The sequence below is a fragment of the Erpetoichthys calabaricus genome, chromosome 11 (assembly GCF_900747795.2).
Source record: "Erpetoichthys calabaricus chromosome 11, fErpCal1.3, whole genome shotgun sequence".
In the NCBI taxonomy this organism is placed as follows: domain Eukaryota; kingdom Metazoa; phylum Chordata; class Cladistia; order Polypteriformes; family Polypteridae; genus Erpetoichthys; species Erpetoichthys calabaricus.
This window is the reverse complement of record NC_041404.2, coordinates 121,981,687-121,994,820: the sequence shown is the minus strand read 5'-3', so window position 1 is coordinate 121,994,820 and position 13,134 is coordinate 121,981,687. Positions and strand designations below refer to the sequence as shown.

At 38.1% G+C, this 13,134-nt stretch overlaps 1 protein-coding gene across 1 annotated transcript in view; it reads left to right on the top strand.

The window, feature by feature from the left end:
• The window catches only part of flt4 (fms related receptor tyrosine kinase 4), a 191,221-nt gene extending 179,655 nt beyond the window's left edge, over window positions 1-11,566 (top strand). The window contains exons 26-30 of the mRNA XM_028813757.2: window positions 651-756; window positions 1,370-1,503; window positions 1,870-1,990; window positions 4,052-4,137; window positions 11,098-11,566. Coding sequence (XP_028669590.1) covers window positions 651-756; window positions 1,370-1,503; window positions 1,870-1,990; window positions 4,052-4,137; window positions 11,098-11,299 — 649 coding nt within the window. The 3' untranslated portion in view covers window positions 11,300-11,566. The remainder of the gene's footprint in view (window positions 1-650; window positions 757-1,369; window positions 1,504-1,869; window positions 1,991-4,051; window positions 4,138-11,097) is intronic.
• Window positions 11,567-13,134: the final 1,568 nt, after the last annotated feature.

Here is a 13,134-nt window from a genome sequence, read left to right as displayed (position 1 = left end):
TTGTCTTGTAGATTTAATTTTAAATAGATAATTTTGCCAATAGTGCCCACCAATCTACACTCAATAGCCCACAATGACAAAGTGAAAACATTTTCAGAAAGGTTGGAAACAATATTACAAATCAAAATCTGAAATGTCTCTTTTTTATAAGTATTCACTTGTTTAATATATTAGTTTGACGTATGAGAAACTCACTAAATCACTGAATCACTGGCGAAAGTCCACACATTAATCCCTCATCCATCATCAGTCTATCACATTTAAAGCATGTTTATACCTTGTTTCCGTCTTTCAAGTGCTCCCTAATATTGTGTTATTTTCTTCAGAAGTCTGGACCACAACACAGACATGCAGTGATTGAGAAGCATCAGAGTATGAAAAAACTTGTGTGGCATCCTGCACCAGATTATTTTTGCTTTTAATTTATGGTTCACATTTCTTCTCTTAAGAAAGCCACAGCAGAAATGGAAATGCCCATTCCATTAAAAAAATGTAATTCTCACTTCATCACAGAACCAATTTAATATAAATGTTTTTCAGGCATAGTCCATAGTCGATGGATGAAAAAAATCTACAATTGTTACTGCGGGGCTGTAGTGGAGTCATTTTGGCTTATCGTTAATTTGTTCTCTCCACTTTAAACTCTGTAGATATCAGATTATGCTGGCCTGCTGGCAAGGTGAGCCAAGGAAGAGACCTACATTCCCTACATTGGTGGAGATTTTGGGAGATTTGTTGCAAGAAAATGTTTTGAAGGTGAGATTATTGAGAAATTTATTTTGATATCTCTAGGTGCAATGTGTTATGGTGGACAGTAAGCCTTTCAGTCTAGCACAATCCTAGAAACTCCAGATGTTTTAGGTCTTATGCTATTTTTAACTAAAAGCAGAGTTGTAAAAACATATAGTTTAATAAAAAGTGAGAACCATTTAGCCTAAACATGTAACTTTAGATGAATAATGGATTTATGAGTGTTTTTTAAACTTCTTTATGTCTGACAGCAATGTTAACTTAGTGCCTTTCGTGGTGAACATTAGTTGGTCGGCGTATGACTTGTTCAGGTTCACTGACTGAGAGTGATGGGAATCTGAAGTTGCGCAGCCTTATTGTTTTAAATCCACTGACTATAATAATAATAACAATTCTTTACATTTACATAGTGCTTCCTCACTACTCAAAAAGTTATGACTCTTACTTGGTCCAGGATAAGGAATTTGGTCTTGGAATAGACTTGGGTCCTGTTCAGCACTGAATCCTTGCTTGTCCATATTTTCCTGGTTTCTCAAACATCTGGACTGAATAAATAGGGTTAAAAAGTTAATGGATGGATTTTGAATGTATTTACTTATTGATTCCTCGTATTTCCTAGGAAGGAAAGGACTACATTCCTCTGAATCTATCCCAGAGCTCAGAAGATGATGGATTCTCTCAGGCATCTTCACGGCCACCCTCCCAGGAGGAGGAGTGCGAGTTACATTTGGCATGTGAAGCCATGGCTGGCAGGTAAGGCCTATGTCAGAAGACATCTATGAAAACAGCTGCTGCTAACCAATGCATTTCTGAATATACCTTTTATAATCTTAAATCAACAAAATATTAAAAAGTCAGGTCAGGTATGACAAAAACTTGGAAAGTGTTATGCCAATTAAATAAAAAATGGCCAGGCTGGGCCATCTTAGCACTCTAGGCTTTTAAGCCAACGTCAGTGCTCAATGCTTAAAAAGAGAGCAGGTTGTAGGAAATGTACACTGTTCTTCAAGTGAATATCATTCATGAAACATATGTAATAACATCAGTAGAAGAAATTCATCTCCTCTTTGTCTTGAGTAGTTGGGAGCAGAGTAACCAAAAGGCTTGTTTTCTCCTCAGATACTACAACTGTTTGTCTTTCTCTGGCTGCTTGAATGCAACCTTCCCAGTACATGGCCATGGGCGAGTCAAAACCTTTGAAGAGTATCCTCTTGAGCAGACGTCCCATAAGACACATCTTGTGAGTAAACAGCTTTGCTACTTCTTTGCTATTTTTAATGTTTTGGTCTTTCTTTTAAATGACAGTGAAAGGCAGATTAAAGTGAAACCAAACATTAAAACTAACAGCACTTGATCAGCTTCTGAGATGAACATAACCAGAGCTACCATGATAAGAACTGTTAGGTTAGAGCTATACAATTTTAGGGATGATATGGGGAAAATACTAACTTATTTTTGCTACTTTATTATGCTCTGGTTTTAATTTCTACTCTGTTGTATTTCACACTGCTCATAACTTCTATGTCATCTATGTTTTATGTTACTTTCCCATTTACATTTTTCCTACATAACTGAAATTCCAAAGTCCAATTAAGCTCAAACTCGAATAATTCCAAATCACTTGCTGCTATATATTACACATAAAAGTGTACAGTTCACAAACCACCAGAAAGCATTTAAACAACTCTGGGAAATTTTTCAAAACTACACACAAAGAAAAAAATTCAACTACAGTCTTGTTTTCTGCATGAAAAGATTGAAGAAACATCTGTGACCACGGTGTCACTGTGACCCTATTTGATATCTTTCACCATATGAAAATGGACCACAGAGAGCAATGAAATTTCTATGAATGTTCCTGGTGCTCTATGGATAAAAGGGTAGTGGAAGTAAAACTTATTTTAGCCTGATTCCACCACATGGCATGTAATACTGAAAAAGCAGCAAAGGTAAACTTGACACTGACCTATCCAGTTATTTTCCAAACCTGCTTATTCAGTGCAGAGATGTGGGGAAGCTGGAACCTATTTCAGCAAGCATCAAACACAAGGGAGGAACTATCCCTTGACAGAGAACCAGCCAAAAGCAGAGTGAATCCCAAGCTCACACATAGCCAATTGAGCATTATCAGAACCCCTAATCTGCCTGATGTTGGACTGGAAACTCATATGGACACAGGATGAAACTCCACCCAGATAGCACCTGGGACTTAAACCCCAGTTTCCTTGTTGTGATGCAGCAGCACCACCACTGCGACACCCCAACACTAACTCATTGGCTTTCAAATACTCTACTGAATTATCAAATCAGAAGGTGTAAAATCAGCAATTACTGCCATGTAACAGAAAGCTAACAAAAAATAGAGCACAAGAAAATACAAGGAAAAAATAAAAGCCCTACCTGCAATTATTTTGTATCTAATTTTCCACATAACGAACTGAAAAATATAAAAGCTGATATTTTTTTAAATTATTATTTTTTTTCACCCATTTAAAAGCACTACAGACTAAAATAAGAGACTAATTACTGCCTTGTACTCATTGCTCTCATGATATAACAAAGACAAAGGACAAAAAAAAGTATTGTGAGTATACAGGATAGAAATGTCAGCCTTTATTTTTGTCAACCAGTCGGGTTGGGCTTTCACTTCAGCCTTTTTTATTTTGGGCTTTACCTAAAAGGTGGCATTCTTCATGGAATTCTTATAGACATGACACCATTAACACCATATCTACTGTACATGTGGTACATAAGCTTTTTTTTTTATTAAAAATTTCAAATGCTACCAACATGGCGTGTTTACAGTGAAAGCAGTGAAGAGGGTACAGAAACAGCTGTACCCATATATATATGTAAACAGTTATGTATCTTGATCTTGTATGTCACCCTAGATATACATGTCAGTCATCCAAGTTCAAAATACTCAGGATATTCACAAGATGTTCCACAATTCTTGAAGACCTGCCAATACAGAGTGAAGAGTGGGAAGACTTGACCTGTCAGTGTCTACATTTATGTGAATTGGGAGCTTTTATTCTGTCTTTTATCAAGCTCACAGATTACTTTTTGCAGAAAATAAGAATTATGTTATGATGAATCCATATGGAGACCCATGTTAACTAACTCCATTACAGAATGTAGTTGAATGCACTAACAGCATTGCTTCTAGGGTTTATTCATTTATTCGTTTTGGACATATACACATTATTGCATAGCAAATTAAATAATCTGTCATGTATAGTTATCAAGTGCTGCAGTGTAATGAACAAAATTATTTTTCTCTGTTGGCTTGATTTTTCAGGATAACCAAACAGATAGTGGGATGGTCTTGGCATCTGAAGAATTTGAACGAATAGAGCACAAACACAGAGGAGTCATGGCACACAGGTATTTTGAGGGATAATCACTCATTTTGATTCAAAGGAATGGTGTTCGAAAACCCCTATCTTTCATAGTAAAGCTCTTAATATTAGTGGGTGCCCCATCCCATATCCACGATGGTCTGCTTCAGGTATTTGTGCAATCATCAGTCTTTTTTTCTTTCAATCCACTATCCTTCCTCTAAATTTTCTCTACTTTCCTGCACTTTTTTCTTTCAGATACAGCTCAGATCATTGCCTGTCTCATGTTTTTCTTTTTTCAATTTTGTTTCAGCAACCAGTTTTCAATTAAAACCTGTCTTAATTCTTTGCACGCATCTTCAGGATGCCAGTAAATAGCCTGTCACTCTTTCTGATAAGTGAGGTTCAGATCTGCACTCCTCTTCTGCCTTCAACTGGAATTCAGTCTTTAAATAAATCAAAAAACTGTTCCAAAAATTCAAACAGCCATTTTTTTTTCAATGTAAAATTGTCCAAAAACAAATGATAATCTAAAACGATGATTAACGAGATTGGCCCTTTTGTAATTTATTCTCTCCTGAAGTGCCTACTTTCTTTTTCCATATGTTTTGGTCCTGCCTTCCCGCCTCATCTTTTTGGTCATCTGTTTTCTTCTCTCTTTCACTCATTTGGGATGTCTTTATTCCTTATTCTCCACAGCTTTGTTTTACTTCTAGATGTTTTTTTTTAAGTCATTTTTACGCTCCAATAAGAAACTGGTCTTAGTGGGTTCTTCTGCTGCTGATCCTTCTGACATTTCTCTCGAAAAAGCAAGACCAATTCTTGAAGAAACTTATTTTATAACTTACTTCTTTTAGAACTTTGAGCAATTTGTATTAATTTCATTTATCTTTTCCATCCACTATATGCACAGTACATCTTTATAAAAAGGACTTGCACTTATTAATAATCACTTATTTCATTGTAAACGGGATGTGTAGGGCATGTGGTTAATATTTTTTCTCATTTATCTCCTAAGGGGTGGGGATGGGTGCTGGTGGGATGGGGATTTTATTCTTATTTTGATATTGAACCTTTCTTATATGGTTATCACCATTTTCTCTTTTGTCTTTAAAAATGATTACAAAAACAATTTTACTTCAATGGAAAAGAAGTCAGATATGTTGTTCTTACGTACTTAGGGAGATTTAGGAAATACAGGCTTTTGATTGTGAAATTTCCCTTAAATGACCTTCCAAATGGTTACTCAAATTTAGAGTTTTGAAGTGTCCCTATACTCATCCCTCGTTTCATTACAAAATAAAAAATATATTAATCAACTTCTTAGCATTGTGCATGCACATTGTACTTAGAAATCTGAGACGTTGATCTCTGAGAGGAAAAATTCTAATTAATTTTGGTAGGACGTTACTTCAATCTGATGATGGTGTCAGAACATGACTCTGGGTAACCTCAACCTCAGTGCTAGTTGAAGGTCATTTAGAATACCAAGTGGCATGGATGGACGTTGCCCCTTATTGTCCATAGAGGGTAGTCAGTATTATTAGACTTTGATGAACTGGTGGGAGGGAGTTAATGGGTCCCCGTTGGTGTTCAGAGTGTGCGCCCCTTCAGTAGCACAAGCAGTGTCCATTTGTGTTTATACTGTAGACTTTAAGGAGTGCACACCCCTTAACTTTCATAAATGATGCCCCTCAGATGATGGCACCCTAGACAATCACCTGTGTTGCCTAAATGGATTCATCAGCTCAGCTCAGCCTGCATTATGTTTCTTCTAAACAGACACACACATTCAAAGTCAAATCACTTGTTGACTCAATTTTAACAAACTTATTACAAATATAAAACTGAAATTTGATGTTCACTCCAGTATTCAGACCTTTTCAGACACTTGAAATTTGGCTCAGGTGCTTCTCATTCTATTGATCATCATTGAGATGTATCTCATCCTTATTTGGAGCCCACCTGTGGTTAATTCAGTTGACTGGATGTGAATGGGAAAGGCACACACCAGTCTAGATAAGCTCCCACAGCTGACAGTGTGCATCAGAGAAAACAAGTCATAAGGCTGAAGGAACTGCATGAACCATTTAGAGACAGGATTGTGTCAAGGCACAGATCTGGGGAAGACCACAAAACATCCCTGTAGCAATGAAGGTTCCCAAGAGCACAGCTGTTTTCATAATTATTAAATGGAAGACGTTTTCAACAAACACAACTCTTTCTACTGCTGGCCACATGGCCAAACTAAGCAATCGGGTGAGAAGGGTCAAAGTAAGAGAGGTGACCAAGAACCCAATGGTCACTATGGCTGAACTCCAAAGTCGCCTATGTGGAGAGGGGAGAAACTACCAGAAGGATAATCACTACAGTAAAACCCCACCGATCTAGGATTTATAACAGTGTGACCAGATAGAAGCCTCTCCTCAGTAAAAGGCACATGGAAGTACATTTGAAGTTTACAACAAAACACCTAAAGGACTCTCAGACTGTGAGAAACAAGACTCTCAGATCCAATGAAACCAAGATTGAACTGTTTGGCCTCAGTTCTAAATATAATGTCTGGAGGAAACCAGGCACCAGTCATCACCTGTGTAATACCATTGCAACATTGAAGCATGTTGATGGCAGCATCATGCTGTGGGGTTTTTTTCAGGGGCAGGGACTGGGAGATTAGACAGGGTTGAGGGGAACCTGAACAGAGCAAAGTATAGGGATATTCTTAATGAAAACCTGCTCCAGAGCACTCTGCACTTTAGACTTGGCCAAAGGTTCACCTCCCTTTAGGACCATGACCTTAAACGTAAAGCAACAACAACATAGGAGTGGCTTTGTGACAACTCTGTGAATGTCCATTAGTTGCACAGCGACCCAATTTGGCATCACTGCAGAGACCTGATAAAAGCTGTCCACCATTTGCTCTCCATCCAACCTGACAGAGCTTGAGAAGATCATCAGAGAAGAATGGCAGAAAATTCCCAAATCCAGGTGTATGAAGCTTGTTGTGTCAGACCCAAGAAGACATGAGGCCATAATCGCTGCCAAAGGTGCCTCAACTAAGTAATACAGAGTACAGGGTATGAAGACTTGTGTCAATGTAATATCCCAGTTGTTTATTTTCAGTAAATCTGCAAAAAATTATAAAATCCTGTTTTTGCTTTGTCATCCTGGGGTACTGCAGGTGGGAAAAACTGATTTAAACAATTTTAGCACAAGATAGATAGATAGATAGATAGATAGATAGATAGATAGATAGATAGATAGATAGATAGATAGATAGATAGATAGATAGATAGATAGATAGATAGATAGATAGATAGATAGATAGATAGATAGATAGATAGAAAGGGCAGGCAAACTATAATAAATGGACAGATAGATAATTGCAGCCCATATTGTGTTTCTGAACCCAAAGCAGTTATTTAAACATACAGACAAATCACAGGCTGCTCCACTTGTTATTTAAATGGAGAATTGGCAAGAACAAACATTTTTGCAGCTTTGTTTATCACATGGTAATAAGTGTCAGGTACAGATGCATGTGTGTATCATGTAGAGCAATCATGCTAGTATTTTCACACACAAAAGTGTCATAGAATGGACCACAACTCATTTAACATCCATCCAATGTCAGTCCCATGGTTAGATATATAAACTGTTGGTGAATAGGCCTAAAACTTGATTACAGTGGTGATTCCCAAAGAGGTATATCCAAATGAATACATTGTAACTCACAAAAATTGGAGTGAAAAGTCAATAACCCAAGTTCTACTTATGGCACAGAAAGCCAAAAAGGTGCAGATCTCTTAGGACGTAAAACACAAACACTGCGAACCATTGCAAAAACAGTGCATGGATTGGTATTTCCCAGATACTGCTTACTTATGAATGTGGAAGGACCACAAAAATGTCCATTGCCAGGTGGTGCTGTTGTTGCATCGAAACTACTAGAAAATCCATCCATCCATTTTCCAACCCGCTGAATCCGAACACAGGGTCACGGGGGTCTGCTGGAGCCAATCCCAGCCAACACAGGGCACAAGGCAGGAACCAATCCTGGGCAGGGTGCCAACCCACCGCAGGACAACTACTAGAAAATGCCACAAATAAATAAATCCATTAAAAGCAGTGTTTAAATGTTGATGAAGTTCTCCTCTCCTGAAAAGCCTTGTATCCATTTATAAATAAACTTTATCAGCAGAATAATATTTCATGCTACAAGCTTCAAAAGTGCTGGAGTGGTTCCAGGAATGTGATAGAGAATTATTTTAATGCAGCTGTCTCGCCAGTCATCAGATCTCAGTTTAATAAGACATCTGTTGGAGGAGATCGAATGAGATACTGAGAGAGGAGATCTGCTCCAAGTTAAACTGTAGTGGACACAACCTGGGCCAGCAGCTTACATATGCCTCACTTTAACCATTTTTTTCTGTGATCTGAAGAACTCAGGATGCCCTGAGATCAGTTGAAGGATAATTTCACCATTAGGAATTCTCTATCTCATGTGACCACTCAGTGTGCATTCAGTTCAGTTTTCTTTTATAATATTCATTACATAACAAACTACAGTGCACATATTCAAGACTAAGCACATAGGTAAAGTAAGAATATTTGCTTCTGAATTATTTTATCATTTATTGTTTCCTACTACCCCTCTTTATTATTATAACTGAGAAGCCAGTCATATTCTCACATCTCTAAATAAGCAATAATATCTGAGAGCTGCATACATTTCTAGAGAATCAACAGAGAGTCAAGAGATGTTGCAACATTAAATAATCATAGTGAAATGTGGGTTGAGGAAAAATACTGGAGATGAAATGAAAGTCTGTTTAAAATGTCACCTATTACCAGCAGTTTCAAGCGCCAGTTGAAAATGCATTGAATCCACACCGAGCATAAATGACCCAGCCTTGGCCGTTTTGCAGTTTGAATTGTGGTTAACTCTAGAGTTTAGTTCATTATAGCCTTCTTTCCTTAGTTTTCAGCATCCGTGACTACCACTTGAGGATCCTCTTTTATTAGTATAGCTTTGTTTAAAAATGAAGTCACCATAGAATAAATAGACAATATTTTTAGTTAACCAACTATAACACAAGAATTTATTTATGAGAATTTAGGTACTTTGAAAGGATGAACAATACAAAATGTTCAGATAATAACAAATTTAATTATTTTGTTAATTATATATAAATAAGAAGTACTGTACTACAGATTTGTATGCATATCCTTTCTGTGCACATTATTCTGTTGTAGATTTAATTTTTAATGGATACATTTGCCATTTTTGCCCATCAACCCATAATGGCAAGGTGAAAACCTGTTTTCAGAAAATATTGCAAATTATCAAAAATCTAAAACCAAAATCTCTCCTTTATATAATTATTGAATTTTTAAGACCCTTTGTTATGGAAATTCAAACTATGGTCAACTACAATGCTTGATGTGGGACTGTACTCACCGGTACACAGTACCAGCACCTCTTACAATTTTTAGACCACAGGTGCCTTTACACAGAGCACTTGCGCCCATTCATGGCATAACAGCATTTTTAGGGGATTTTCACAGGGGACCCCATCCCATCCCACTATTCGACTGAGTTATGGTGCATCCTGGCACTTGAAGTTTCAAGGGTTTAAACTCTTTGACTGAATGTCACTGTATCACTAAAACAAGAGTACCGCTAGCAACACGGGTCAGGTACATCCTGTTTGCCTAAATTATCCTTAAGATGTGTCTAGAATGTGATTGGAGTCCACCTTTGAGAAATTGACTTGATTAGACATCATTTAGAGAGGCACACACTTGTGTATAGAATGTCCCACAATTCACAGTGTATGTCAGGACAAAAAAACAATTAATGAAATCCAAGGAACTCTTTAAAGACCTCTGTGAAAAAACTGTGGTGAGGCACGGTAAGGGCAAGGGTCTAAAACCATTTCAAAAGCTTTCAATGTTCTCAGGAGCACAATGGCCTCAATAATTGTGAAATGGAAGAAATCCAGAATAACCTAGACTCTTTGAGAATTCACCGTCTAAGCAAAGTGAGGAACTAGGCAAGAAGAGCCTTGGTCAGGGAAGTGACCAAGAACCTAATGGTCACTCTAACAGAGCTTTAGAAGTCCTCTGCAGAGATGGGAGAACCTGTTGGAATGATGACTTGTGATCTCAGCAGCACTCCAATAATCAGATGGAAGCAACTCTTGAGTAAAACATATATGAGTACCCAGTTAGAGTTTGAAAAAAAACAGCATTTTAAACGACTCTAAGACCATAAGGAAAATATAAATGGTCTGATGAGACATAATTTAAACTCTTTGGGCAGAACTCCAAGCACTATGGGTTGTGAAGACCAGGCACTTCTCATCACCTACCTACTACCATCCTTTTGATTAAGTAAGGTGGTGGCAGCATCATGTTTGGTAGGGACTGGGAGACTGGTCAGAATTGCGGGATGAATTAATGCAGTGGAACACAGAGAGGTCTTTGAAAAAACCTGCTCTAGAACATGCAGCCCTGTACTGGTAGAAATGGTTGATATGAAGCATACAACCCAGGACAACACTGGAGTGGCTTCAAGACTTTCTGACTGTCCTTGAGTGTCCAAGCCAAAGTCCAGACTTAAACCCCATAGAGTATCTCTGGATCCAATCTAATGGAGCTTGGAATGATCTGCCAGGAAGAATGAGCAAAACTTGTAGAGACCAAGAAGACCTGAAAAGTAATTGATGCAAAGAGGTTTCTGCAAAGTACTGAATTAAGGGTCTGAATATCTTTATAAATGAGAGATTTCAGATTTTGATTTTTACTACATTTGAAGACATATCTGAAAGCAAGTTTGCACTTTGCCATTATGGGTTTTAGAGTGTAGATTGATGAGCAAAAATTGAAAATTTATCCATTAAAAATCTACAGAAAAAGGTGTGTAAAGTGAAGGGTCTGAATGCTTTCTGATTCCACTGTATCACAAAGTAAAACTTACATAACCTTTTCTTTTCCTTTATAGTTCCAGCAGACGTACAGATGCTACAGCCCTCTTTACAGAGCAGATAGGACTCTGCCAGCCACCCTACTTATGCCAGCTGTCCGGACAGACCTTCTACAATAATGAGTATGGACAGCTTTGTGAAGATGGCCTGGGAGATTTCTTCACCGTTCCAGGTGCAGGAGATTCTGACACTGCCTGCCTTTCTGCATCGAGTTTTTAAAGACACTGGACAAGCAGGATGAAGATCAAAGAGTGAAGGGCTCCCATTTCAAGCTCTCAGCTTACTGATTTTTTCTTTTCCAGTCTACTGCACTGAACTGAATGGTCCTTAAAGACAATATGCTTTCCAACCACTGGGTGGCACACTTATCTCTGAAATATTATTTTAGCTGGTCATTATGTTCAACTAACCAAGAGCAAAGCTTTTTTATATTATAATTTTGTATAAAAGTTTTAAAAGTAAATAAAACATTATATCTGTTTCTTATGTAGTGTGATTATTTATTTCATTAATAAACCTCAAACTGTTTTTTGAATTACTTTGTTAGAATTCCTTTAAAGGTTTCAGAGGCGTAATGTTAAATGGATTATTCATAGCATTTGGCAATTCGAAATCGCTGAACAGTGGAATTCTTCATTGTGCACGACTTTTCGGTTGCTCCCAGAAATGTCACATTTTAAGTATTTGACAATTCATATCTTCCTGTATAAATTATACTTAGCAGTCACCACACATTCTTCTCTACATCCATCCATCCATCCATTTTCCAACCTACTGAATCCAAACAGGGTCATGGGGGTCTGCTGGAGCCAATCCCAGCCAACACAGGGCACAAGGCAGGGAACCAATCCCAGGCAGGGTGCCAACCCACCGTAGGACACACACAAACACACCAAGCACACACTAGGGCCAATTTAGAATCGCCAATCCACCTAACCTGCATGTCTTTGGATTGTGGGAGGAAACCGGAGCGCCCGGAGGAAACCCACACAGACACGGGGAGAACATGCAAACTCCACGCAGGGAGGACCCGGGAATCGAACCCAGGTCCCCAGGTCTCCCAACTGCGAGGCAGCAGCGCTACCCACTGCGCCACCGTGCCGCCCTGGAGTAAACATGTGGCACAATAATATTTGATTTTAAGCACAAAATAACCATGTGTATAGATTGAAAAGCAAGCATAAACTATGTCAATATATCACAAGTAAACTATCACAAGACATATTTCAGAACATTATGTTATCCCCTCTGGTATTACTCTAAAAACTAGAGTTAAACTAATGATTTTAGATCCAAGGTTATCTGAGAAATATATGAATATTATTGTTGGTGTCAGATGTGGGTGTTCCAGTATCTGAGAAACAGCTGCTCTCATAAGTTTTTCACGCACTACAGTCTCTAGAAAATAAATTAAAACATCCAGTAAATTCTGTAGGCAAAAACATTTTGCTTTTGAGACAAGTGAAATGAAAAAGAACAGTCAGGCCACAGATGCACAAATAGCAGCTTTCCATTACAGTGGTGTACAAAAGGGCAGCTCTAAATGCATGATGTATTGTGCCATGAAGTGGATGGGCTACAGCAGCAGAAGACCACACTGGGTGGCCAGCTCATGACAGGAGGATGAAGCTACAGTGAGCATGCAATCATTAAAACAGAACCACTGAAGATGTGGGTGATGAATCTCGACTTCTGTTGGGTCAGAGATTGAAGTAAATAGCTTGAATCTACGGATCCAATCCATTGATACAGACCAGTGATAGCAATAATTAATTGGAGTGGCATTCATTAGCCCTGTAAATGCCAACTTTATGTATTTTGAATGCCAGAGCAGCATTGCTGCTGACCATGTACATCCATTTCGTGCCACAGTATATGCCATGTTATTAAGCATGCATCATCTCATTCTGGTGTAATAAACAAGACAACCAATGACTTTAGTTTACTGCAGTAATCAATAAATCTTAATCCAATATAGCACTTTTGAGAAGAAATGAAGTAGAAGGTTTATAACAGGGGTCTTCAATCACAGTCCTGGAGGGCCACAGTGGGTG